Consider the following 12,936-nt stretch of genomic DNA (forward strand, 5'->3'; position numbering starts at 1 on the left):
CCAACCTAAAGGTCTGAGGACTGTTTTAACTTTTGTAAAACATTGCCTATTCAAATGTATCCTATGCAGTCATGGTAGTAACTAGAGTGCTATCATCTTATAACAAACAAATGGAAATAGCGAGGGAAAAATTTAATGGAAAATTGAATTACCCAATTTAAAATGTATAATCTAGGTAGTGGGGAGCTGAAAAGTTCATTCATAGAGGTTAAAATGTTTTCACCATTGTAGGATGTATTAACACTTTGCATTTTGTACTCTGTTGTACTCACTCCAGTGGAACATATGTATATGATTTGGTTTGAGAGCAATAGATGTGCCATAGTAAAAAGTTAATCTTAAGGCATAGCTGTCTTCAAAAGCTAACAGTTCTTATTTGATTGTTATGTCACATTTTTTACAGATACATTGTTGGATTGACAAGTACAAAGAAACTAATCACTATTTGTCCCTATTCATTACAACTTTGTTATCTGAATGAGGAAATGTCAGTGGAGGATTTTGTAGTATTGGAAAGCAGTTTTGGAAAAACTGATCCTGTCATACTTATACTTGAGAAGAATTCAAAGGAAGGGAAAATGGAGTCCCACATTCATTTTGCGCTCTTTCCTAGTAGGTGTAACGTCTTTACTTTATATATTAAGAAAAGGTAACATAAGGTATGGTAATACTAGTTAACTATAAGAAAATGATTACTTATATAACTACAGTGGAACCTTGCATAGTGAGCATAATTTGTTCCAAGATCTTATTTGTAGTGCAAAACACTTAATAACTGAAACAATTTATCCCATATAAATTAATGTAAAATATGATGCGTTCCACACAGAAAAATTATGAAAAGTTTTATCTTATTCATGCCAATTATTCAAACAAAATTATGTACTTCATTATTCATGATATATAATTTATCCTTTTTACTAGGAACCTATCTATAGTAATTTGTTTCTGCTAACGCTTCAACACAGCCAATGTGACACAGCATTATCATCAGATAAATTTGTAGTGTGTGTAGTCACTGCTTTATTGGGATGATGATCTTCAGTGTACAATGCAACTGATTCTCATGCTTTAAGCATTTCTCTTATTGCACCAGAAGATTGCTGCTTTGGTGTTACCTCCTCCTCTGAAGAACTCCTCTCCACAACTTTCTGCTATGAAACACACTGCAAATCCGTAAGCTCTTTGGTGGTACTTTCTTGGCTGTGATCTGCCACAAGCTCATTGATACTGTTGTTATGCACTTCTAGTTGCTCCCCCTCGGGTTTGACCTCCATATTTCAAAATTATCCTGAAGAGCGAGCCAATTGGGGAAGGGTGCCTTACTTGGTGCATTGTGCCCATCGTGCATTGAGATCTTCAGCCCCCTTTCTCGTCATCACATTGCAGTCCCGCCCATTCTTCATCTCTTGGGCGAGGATAAACCGTGCACTATGCAGTGTCGCTTTCTGTGCCAGCAATGAACATGGACTTCTTTGCGCCTGATATCCAGCGTGGTAACCAGTCCGTTGTGGTGGGGCCACCATGTACCCTGTTGGTTGTAGCCCCCTGACAGGGGCTCTGCTGATGCCTGCGCCATTAACTGCCCACGTATGCCAAGGAGTAGATGCCTATCTCCCTGGGGCATCGGGATACCTGGCAATGGCCATCCTGCCAGGTGGCCCTTGCTGTGGCTGGGTGGCGCCCGTGGGGAGGGCCCTTTGGTCGGAGTGGGTGGCATCAGGGCAGATGACATGCAATGAAGCATGGTACATCATCTCTAGCTGATGGCCAGCCACCACCAGTCTCTAAGCGTTTGAGGGCTCAATGTAATGCAAACACATGTGACCCCAAATCGTTCTCCTCCCTGGTCACACCATGGAAGGAACGAAAGGCTAATGTTGGCAGCAAAGCTAATTTGCCCTGGTACCTAGTATGTACGAGAGCTGATGGGTAGTCTTTCACGATGATGAAGCCTCAGTTCTTTGTCGAGCAATTAGAGGACAAGTTTGGGGATGTGGAAGGCTTGTCCAAAATGTGCTCTGGGTCAGTATTAATAAAAACAGCATTCTCTGCCCAGTCATGGGCATCACTCGCCTGTGACAAGTTTGGGTATGTTTCTGTTACCATCACACCCCAAAAGAGTTTAAATATGGCCCAGGGTATTATATTCCACAGGAACCTTCTTTTGCAGTCTGATGACGAGCTGCGTGCCAATTTGGAGCTGCGAGGTGTTCATTTCGTCCGGTGCATTCTTCGGGGTCCGAGGGATAATCAGGTTGCCATCAGTGCCTTCATTTGGCCTTCGAGGGTCATACATTGCCTGAGAAGGTCAAGGTGATGGTCTACTGCTATGATGTCAAGCCCTATATCCCTCACCTGATATGGTGCTTAAAGTGCCTTATGTCTTTCCTCTGTACTTCGAGCCCCACATGTCGAGACTGCGGACGCCCATCACATGCCAATTCTCCATGTGTCCCACCTCCCATCTGTGTCGACTGCAGAGAACATCATTCACCTTGCTCGCCAGACTGCAGGATTTTACAGAAAGAGCAGAAAATAATGAAATATATGATCCTGGACTGACTAACCTACACTAAGGCTAAGTGGAAATTTGAATGCCTCCATCTGGTTTGTATGACCTCTTACGCCGCCGCTACCACTGTATTAGCCACATCAGCTCCACCTACAGCAGTCATCTCTCAGAGCTGTGGAAGACTATACCTGTCACCTTGCTTGTGGGAGGCACTACCCTCCCTGTTGCTCCTGAGCCACCTACTGTGGGAGCAACAACCCGCCCCCCTGCCCCCCCCCCCTCCCCACCCATTGGGGACACCCGTCCCCACTTCTAAGCCAGAGAAGTGTCCAACTTCTTCGACTCCTCACTTGCAAGGGGTCCCTTGGGTCCCTCCCTTTCCAGGTTTCCACCAGTGGGAAAGATGACGCCCGCTGGTGGCTGAAGTGCCCACAGCTGGTCGTAGGGCTTCACAATCCTCCTCTGTCCCAGAGACTGAATCAGTGAAGCCCTCCCAGCCAGTGAAATCCAAGGAGCAGCGAGAAAAGTCCAAGAAGAAGACCTCTAAGACCAAAGAACTTGAGGTGGCACCCACCCCACTGCTCCCTACAGGCTCTGCGTCTGAGGATGAGGTAGAGATTCTGGTGTCTGCTGAGTACCTAGATCTCGCCGGACCCTCAGACACTGTGGATGTTGTTCGCACACGTCCTCAATCAGTGGCTGCAGGTGACCCAGTGACGTAATCTGCCTCCTCGGTCCCTTCACGCCTTTTTCGGCCACGGACAATGTCATTCTCCAGTAGAATTGCAGCTGTTTTTTCCACCACCTTGCTGAGCTCCGACAGCTTCTCAGCCTTCACCCTTTATTCTGCATTGCTCTCCAGGAAACTTCATTTATGGCGATGCGAACCCCCGCCCTCTGTGGTTATTGGGGTTATTATAAGAATCGGGCAGCTTATGAGAGTGTGTCTGGTGGCATCTGCATCTACATTCTTAACTCTCTTTATAGCGAGTGTGTCCCTCTTCAAACACCTTTAGATGCTGTCACTGTTTGGGTGTGGATGCCTCAGGCTATTACTGACTGCAGTATCTATCTTCCACCAAATGGTGATGTCCCACAGCATGTATTGGCTGCGCTGATTGACCAACTGCCGCCACCTTTTCTGTTACTTGGCAATTTTAACGCCCATAACCCTTTTGTGGGGTGGCTTGGTGGCAACAGGCCGAGGCACTGTCGTTGAGCAAGTGTTGGCACAGCTCGATCTTTCCCTCTTAAATAATGGTGCTTCCACAAATTTCTGTGTGGCCCATGGCACTTTCTCAGCCATCGACCTTTCGGTCTGCAGCCCTAGCCTTTTACCATCTGTCCAATGGAGTGTGCATGACGACTTGTGCGGTAGTGACCACTTTCCGATCTTCCTGTCACTGCCACAGCGTCACTCTTCTGGGTGCCTCTCCAGATGGGCTATGAATAAGGCTTACTGGGACTTCTTCGCCTCCATTGCCACTATTGACTCTTTTTTTCATGATGCCATTGATGTGGTGGTTCACACGATCACCACCGGCATCATTTTTGCTGCGCATTCTGCAATTCCCTGTTCTTCTGGGTCACCTCGGCGGAGGACTGTACCGTGGTGGTCACCCAAGATCGGTGAGGCGATTAGAGATCGCAGGCGGGCCGCCCAGCGTCATTAGCGGCACCCGTCATTAGAACACCTCATCGCCTTTAGTGACTCCGTGCCTGAGCCCACCGCCTTATTCGCCGATGCAAGCAGGAAAGCTGGGAAAGGTATGTCTCCACCATTGGCCACCGTATCTCTCTATCACAGGTTTGGGCCAAGATTAGGTGCCTCTGTGGTTATCTGACCCCTGTCAGCGTACCTGGGCTTTCCTTGAATGGAGCAATCTGTACTGACTCTGACACAATTGCAAAACTCTTAGCAGAGTATTATGCACAGAATTCCGCTTCTACGAATTACCCATTAGCCTTCTACATCTACATCTACATCTATACTCCGCGAGCCACCTTACGGTGTGTGGCGGAGGGTACTTATTGTACCACTATCTGATCCCCCCTTCCCTGTTCCATTCACGAATTGTGCGTGGGAAGAACGACTGCTTGTAAGTCTCCGTATTTGCTCTAATTTCTCGGATCTTTTCGTTGTGATCATTACGCGAGATATATGTGGGCGGTAGTAATATGTTGCCCATCTCTTCCCGGAATGTGCTCTCTCGTAATTTCGATAATAAACCTCTCCGTATTGCGTAACGCCTTTCTTGAAGTGTCCGCCACTGGAGCTTGTTCAGCATCTCCGTAACGCTCTCACGCTGACTAAATGTCCCCATGACGAATCGCGCTGCTTTTCGCTGGATCATGTCTATCTCTTCTATTAATCCAACCTGGTAAGGGTCCCATACTGATGAGCAATACTCAAGAATCGGACGAACAAGCGTTTTGTAAGCTACTTCTTTCGTCGATGACTCACATTTTCTTAGAATTCTTCCTATGAATCTCAACCTGGCGCCTGCTTTTCCCACTATTTGTTTTATGTGATCATTCCACTTCAGATCGCTCCGGATAGTAACTCCTAAGTATTTTACGGTCGTTACCGCTTCCAATGATTTACCACCTATGGCATAATCGTACTGGAATGGATTTCTGCCCCTATGTATGCGCATTATATTACATTTATCTACGTTTAGGGAAAGCTGCCAGCTGTCGCACCATGCATTAATCCTCTGCAGGTCCTCCTGGAGTACGTACGAGTCTTCTGATGTTGCTACTTTCTTGTAGACAACCGTGTCATCTGCAAATAGCCTCACGGAGCTACCGATGTTGTCAACTAAGTCATTTATGTATATTGTAAACAATAAAGGTCCTATCACGCTTCCCTGCGGTACTCCCGAAATTACCTCTACATCTGCAGATTTTGAACCGTTAAGAATGACATGTTGTGTTCTTTCTTCTAGGAAATCCTGAATCCAATCACAAACCTGGTCCGATATTCCGTAAGCTCGTATTTTTTTCACTAAACGTAAGTGCGGAACCGTATCAAATGCCTTCCTGAAGTCCAGGAATACCGCATCAATCTGCTCGCCAGTGTCTACGGCACTGTGAATTTCTTGGGCAAATAGGGCGAGCTGAGTTTCACATGATCTCTGTTTGCGGAATCCATGTTGGTTATGATGAAGGAGATTTGTATTATCTAAGAACGTCATAATACGAGAACACAAAACATGTTCCATTATTCTACAACAGATTGACGTAAGCGAAATAGGCCTATAATTATTCGCATCTGATTTATGACCCTTCTTGAAAATGGGAACGACCTGCGCTTTCTTCCAGTCGCTAGGTACTTTACGTTCTTCCAGCGATCTACGATAAATTGCTGATAGAAAGGGGGCAAGTTCTTTAGCATAATCACTGTAGAATCTTAAGGGTATCTCGTCTGGTCCGGATGCTTTTCCGCTACTAAGTGATAGCAGTTGTTTTTCAATTCCGATATCGTTTATTTCAATATTTTCCATTTTGGCGTCCGTGCGACGGCTGAAGTCAGGGACCGTGTTACGATTTTCCGCAGTGAAACAGTTTCGGAACACTGAATTCAGTATTTCTGCCTTTCTTCGGTCGTCCTCTGTTTCGGTGCCATCGTGGTCAACGAGTGACTGAATAGGGGATTTAGATCCGCTTACCGATTTTACATATGACCAAAACTTTTTAGGGTTCTTGTTTAGATTGTTTGCCAATGTTTTATGTTCGAATTCGTTGAATGCTTCTCTCATTGCCTTCTGCTCCCTGAAAGAGCGGTTGGAATGTCCGAGCCTTTCATTCCACATGCGCCACCCTGAATCGTACTATGCTTCATTCAGTGAATGGGAATTCCAAAGTGCCCTAGCTGCTTGTCCTGATACAGCTCCCAGGCCAGATCGCATCCACTTTCAGATGCTGAAACACCTCTCGGTGAACTGCCAGTGACACCTCCTAGACCTTTTCAACCGTATCTGGGTTGATGGTGAGTTCCCATCTCAGTGGCAGGAAAGCATTATCATACCAGTGTTGAAGCCTGGCAAGAACCCACTGGAGGTGGACAGCTATCGCCCCATTAGCCTCACTAACGTTCTGTGCAAGTTGCTCGAATGCATGGTTAGCCGGAGGTTGAATTGGCTACTTGAGTCTCAGGGTCTTCTGGTTCCGTCTCAGGGTGGATTCCGTAAGGGCTGCTCTGCCACCGATATTCTGATCTGCCTGGAGTCTGCCATCCGTTTGGCATTTGCCCACCATCGGCATCTGATTGCCATCTTGACATGCGGAAGGCATACGATAACACATGGTGACATCACATCCTCACCACACTCCATGGGTGGGGTCTTAGGTGCCTGCTCCTGATTTTTATTCAGAATTTTCTGTCACTTTGTTCCTTCCATGTGCAAGTTGGTTCCTCCCATAGTTCCTCCCGAGTCCAGGAGAATGGGGTCCCGCAAGGCTCCGTCTCGAGTGTCTGCCTCTTTTTAGTTGCTATCAGTGGGGTAGCTGCAATTGTGGGACTGTCCGTATCGGCTTCTTTGTATGCTGATGACTTTTGCTTGTAATGTATCTCCACTGGCATTGCGGTTGCTGAACGGCAGCTACAGGGCACTATCCACAGGGCACAGTCTTGTGCCATCACGCACGGCTTCCAGTTCTTGGCCGCCAAGACCTGCGTTATGCATTTCTACTGGCGTCGCACTATTCACCCTGAGCCATGGCTTTATCTTGACAATGAACCTCTTGCTGTGGTGTGCTCACACTGTTTTTTGGGCTTGCTTTTTGATACCTGGTTGACTTGGCTCCCTCATATTCAGCAGCTTAAACAAACGTGCTGGCGCCATTTTAACGCTCTTCGTTGTTTGAGTCACACCAACTGGGGTGCCGATCGGTCTACCATTCTACGACTGTATCGGGCATTGATTCAGTCCTATCTTGATTATGGGAACCTGGCTTATGGTTCTGTATTGCCTTCAGCATAGTTGCTTGACCCCATACTTCACTGCGGGATCCAATTCGCAACTGGAGCTTTCCGCACAAGCCCTGTACACAGCATACTTGTGGAGGCTGGTGTCTCTCCATTGCTGATCCGGCACCTACGTCTATTGGCCACTTATGCTGCACATGTTTGTAGCTTGCCCGGGCATCCAAATTACTGTCTCCTTTTCCCCAACTCGGTCATCCATCTTCCAGAATGGCGGCCCTGGTCAGGGTGTATGATCGCGCTTCGCGTTCGGGCTCTTCTCTCTGGGCTTGAGTTTTTCCCTCTCCCACCTCTTTCCCGGGTCAGTTTACGTTTACCCCTGTGCTGTGTGCCCTGCCTGTGCCTTCGGCTGGATTTGGCACAGGGCCTGAAGGACTCAGTCCCTCCTGAGGCCCTCCGCCGCCACTTTCTTTCCATCCTTGCTGCGTTTCACGGCTCTGACATGGCCTATACCGATGGTTCGATGGTTGCTGGTCGAGTTGGTTATGCTATTACTCGTGGGGATCATTCTGAACAATGCCAATTGCTGACCAGCTGCAGTGTTTTCACTGCAGAGCTTGTCGCCATCTCTTGCGCTCTAGAGTATATCCGGTCCTGCTCAGGTGAGTCCTTAGTTATCTGTAGTGACTCCCTGAGTGATTTACGAGCTGTCATCCAGTGTTTCCCCCGCTCTCATCTAGTGATGGCTATCCAGGTGTCCCTCCATACTCTTTCCTGTTGCGGCTGCTCCATGGTCTTTGTGTGCACTGCGGGTCATGTCGGCATCCCGGGTGAGAGAGAGAGAGAGAGAGAGAGAGAGAGAGAGAGAGGGTGAAAGTGCAAGTTTTGTTGTTGAATATCCTGAGCTGCATACAGTAAAGATGATATGTAGTGGCAACCACCACAATCAAAACACAACAGCCAGGCTACAATTGTTGCGCTCCCATAAGTCAACCCGGGCAGCTAGTGGAGCTATTGCCTGTGGCAGCACTGGTGACGTAAGGTGGCGCCAGGGGCAGGTGCCATGTTTGAAACTGCCACTCCCGCATCGCACATCTGTCTTTGCTTTCTTTCAGTGTCCAACACCTGCCCCCGTGCCCTGCTGAGTGTGTACCCCTGGCCTCTGTTGAAATTTTTGTGGTTTAAACAAATCTCGGCTGCTTCCTTTATAATGGAGTCCCAATATGTAGATGCATGAGCCAACACTTCTGTATTTTCGAACTGTATTTTATGTCCATTTTTAGGCAATGCTCCACTATGGCTGACTTACCAAGCTCCCTTTGTTTTGTATGGCGCTTGTGCTCAGTACAACTCTACGCAACCGTGCAAATTGTTTGTCTGATATTCATGCTGCCACATTCACAGGGTACACCATACACGCCGGACACTCGGAGAACAATGTAGTCTTTAACAGGGCGCAACATATCTCGTATCTTGGGGGCAGGCCATGTTTCTTCAGCAGACGTCCTAACTTGCTGCTGGTTGCTCAACGGTACGGTAGGAATGCAAATGATGAGAAGCAAAGATTAGTAGCGATTTGTGTAAACTGTGAAAAGATCTATGAGCAAAGCATACAATTACTACCACCATCATACCTTAGCAAAAGATCTGGCAGAGAACCCAAGAAAATTCTGGTCCTATGAAAATTGCTACGCTGCTCTAAGGCTTGCATCCAGTCACTTGTTGACCAGTCTGGTGTGGCACTTGAAGGTCGCAAAGCGAAAGTTCGTGTTTAAAAAAATTATTGATGCAGGAGAATCGCATAAACATAATGTCATTAGATCATTGAACAAATGGATGACACAGTAATAAGCATCCTTGGTGTAGTGAATCGACTGAAGGAGTTGAAAACAATTAAGTCTCCAAGCCAGATAGAATCCCAATTCACTTTTTCAAAGAGTATTCAACGGCATTGGCCATTTACTTAGATTGCAGTTATTGTGAATGTCTTATCCAGCACAAAATCCCAAGAAACAGGAAAAAAGTACAAGTGACTCCTGTGCATAAGAAGGGCGGAACAACAGACCCACAGAATTACAGACCAATATACGTAACAGTGGTTTGCTGCAGAATCCTCGAAAATCTTCACAGTTCAAATATAATAGACTTTCTTGAGACTGAGAAGCTTATGTCCAAGAATCAGCATGGTTTTAGAGAGCATCACTTGTGTGAAACTCAGCTTGCCTTTTTCTCACACAATATACTTTGAACTATGGATAAGGTCAATGGGCAGAGTCCATATTTCTAGTTTAATGGATAGCATGTGACATAGAGTCCCACCGCAGGCTGTTAAAGAACGTACAAACATGTGGAATAGGTTCACTGATATGCTAGTGGCTTGAAGTCTTCTTAAGTAATAGAACCCAGTATGTTATCCTCAACATTTAGTGTTCATCAGAGACAAGGATATCTTTGGGAGTTCCCCACGGAAGTGTGATAGGACTCCTGTTATTCTGTGATTGTATACTGATGATGCTGTGATGTATGGTAAGGTGTCAAAGTTGAGTAATTATAGGAGGATAGGGAATGACTTAGACAAAATTTGTAGTTGGTGTGATGAATGGCAGCTAGCTCTAAATGTAGAATAACTTAAGTTAATGCAGATGATCAGAAAAAGCAAACCCTCAATGTTTGGATACAGCATTAGTGGTGTACTGCTCGATACAGTCATGTCATTTAAATATCTGCACATAACATTGCAAAGCGATGGAAATGGAACGAGCATGCAAGGTTTGTGGTAGGAAACTGTGGTTCATCTGCAAAAGAGTCCGCATGTAGGATGCTAGTGTGACCTGTTTTTGAATGTTGCTTTCATACAATTTTGGTAAACATTTTTGGAATACAGTGATCAATAGATTATTGTATTTTGACCAAAGTTCAGTCTTGATCACACCATTTATGTTTCAATGATATAGTTAACCGGTTTCAGTTATTTTTACATAACCATCATCAGACCTGTGGATTAATTTTAGGAAATACTAGAAACCAATCTTTAAATAAAATGAAAGTGTCTAATGACGTCAAAATTTAACAAGATAAAATAAAATTAATTATACCCATGGCTCCCTTAGGATGGTAGGTGGAGCTCTCCTCAGCTGCTACGAAGTTAACTGATGGTTATGAGTGCTGAGCACGAGCTTAAATATGCAGAGGCTCCGCCTACTTCCTGTCACACTACTTCACAACTGCCAATCAGCGTTCATAATATGACGCTGTCGTCAAAGTATAAAAGTAGGAAATACACTAATAACATAAAATTGATTCATTTAAAATGGCTGATTAACAGATAGTTAGTATGTGTACAGCTTATTTATATTTTACATAAAGACAGTAAACTACGATGTGTAATAGTTGTGCCCTCTATGGGCAACCTTAATACTATTACACTGTCAGTTACATCAAAGATGTGAAAGTCCTTGGTGTTGTGGTATATATCGATTATACCGAGTCGCCCACATCACCATTGCATCTTTGTTGCATGCTGTAGAATCGTCTTACTTTACCTGTAATTTTCATAGGAATATTCTTTATAGCAGTAGGGTAGCAGCCAAGAGTATGTTCCGCATTATGTATGTCTGAATAACTGATGAGACCGCTGATTAAATTTTTAGAACTCGTCGATCTAATAGTTTTTATAATAATCAATGTCAATTTAATAAAATTTTTATATGTTGTACAGCATATTTTACATACATAGCTTTTGCCATGGGTATAACTAGTCTTATATTTTAAAACAAAGGTCGTAAAAATATTTTTCGCGAAAATCTAGTTGTTCATTGAGCAGCATTGATGATTTGGTTTTCAAATGAGCATATATCTCGATTTCTTCTAAGATATTCATACGTAAGCCTTTATTTGCATAATGAAGAACTTGTAAATTCTGCTCTACTGTCCCCTCAACATGATTATTGAATGCTATATGATGGTCGAATACAGACTTTGTTCGTGAGGTACCTGATGTATGTTCTTTGTACCTTACTGCAAAATTTCAACCTGTTTGGTCGATGTATATTTTCTCACAGTCTCTACATTGGATCTTGTACACTCCTGATCTGGTAAATTTTTCATTATCTTTACTTACGGTATATCTTAATTTTTGTTGTAAAGTATTGTCAGTTGTAAATGCTATTGTTATTCCAGAATTTTTGAATAAATTAGTAATTCTATCTGATATGTTTCCCATATATGTCATTTTACATATATTTTGGATTACCTATTAGTGGAGTACTTTGTGATTGTTCCACTTTATTAAAAATGATATCTACCTGTCGTGTGTCGAAAGAGTTGGTTTTTGCGATTTGTTTTAAGATGGTCATTTCCTTTTTGATCTCATTAGCTTCTAGCGGTAATTTTAGTATTCGGTGTATCATAGACTTAAAAAATACTTTTTTATACTTGTCAGGATGACACGATGTGGCATTAATAATAACATCAACGGTTGTAGGTTTCCTGTATATGGTGAGAAATGTTTCCCATTGTTATTAGTTATAGTGAGATCTAGGTAGTTAATAGATTTTCGATTTTCATGCTCAACCGTAAATTGTAACTTCGGATGCATAGAGTTTAATTTTATAGCAAGCTTCTCAATTTCATTTTTTGAACCATTATAAAGCAATAATGTATCATCTACATATCGCTTGTAGTATATTATTTTATTTGTGATATCAGGGTTATTTCTCAGGAATTGCGTCTCAATGTGGTTCACGAAAATGTCTGCAACTGTCCTAGCCAAAGAATTGCCCATTGCTAAGCCATCTTTCTGACAATAGATTTTAGTATTAAAAGAGAAATAATTGTAATCTAAAGTGCATTCAAGCAGTTCTATAAATTCGGTTATTTCGTCTTTAGTCATATTTTTGTATTGTACTAAGTTATCCCTAATTATATTAATCATCTCATTAATGGGTATATTTGTATACAAATTTTTAATATCTAATGAGGCGAAACTTGCACTAGTTGGAATGTCTATATTGTGGATTTGTTGTGGTAGTTCATAACTGTTTTTGATACTGAAATTGCTGTCATATATATAGAATGCTTTCAAAATTTTATTAAGTTTCATATTTAGTTTACATGAAGGACTACCTTTGTTGTTGACAATAGGTCGTATAGATTTCTCTTTTTTATGCAGTTTAATCTGTGATCTTAATTTAGGTATTTGGGGATTCATATTTTTCATCATAATCTTTTCTTCAGGGGTCAAGAGTTGGAGATTTTCATTGACTAGCTTCTTGATCTTTATATGGAACTTTGGAGTGGGGTCTTTAGTTACTTCGACGATCCCATTTTCATTAAAAAATGAGTGTTTTAAATATATTATCGTCTTCTTTAATAATAACAAGGGTACTTCCTTTATCGGCGTTTACTACAATTGCTTTCTCTGCTAGTAGTTTATTATTGATATTTTTAAGTGTTTTATCTGCAGTTTTTGTATGCAGTTTATTTTTCTCTTTTA

General features: G+C 43.3%; 1 protein-coding gene across 1 annotated transcript in view; it reads left to right on the plus strand.

Annotated features, from left to right (window-relative positions):
- LOC124776022 overlaps positions 1-12,936 on the plus strand; it is a 290,423-nt gene that overhangs the window by 79,479 nt on the left and 198,008 nt on the right. The window contains exon 6 of the mRNA XM_047250863.1: positions 404-612. Within this exon, the coding sequence (XP_047106819.1) occupies positions 404-612 (209 nt within the window). The remainder of the gene's footprint in view (positions 1-403; positions 613-12,936) is intronic.

Source organism: Schistocerca piceifrons, chromosome 2 (genome assembly GCF_021461385.2).
Source record: "Schistocerca piceifrons isolate TAMUIC-IGC-003096 chromosome 2, iqSchPice1.1, whole genome shotgun sequence".
Lineage (NCBI taxonomy): Eukaryota > Metazoa > Arthropoda > Insecta > Orthoptera > Acrididae > Schistocerca > Schistocerca piceifrons.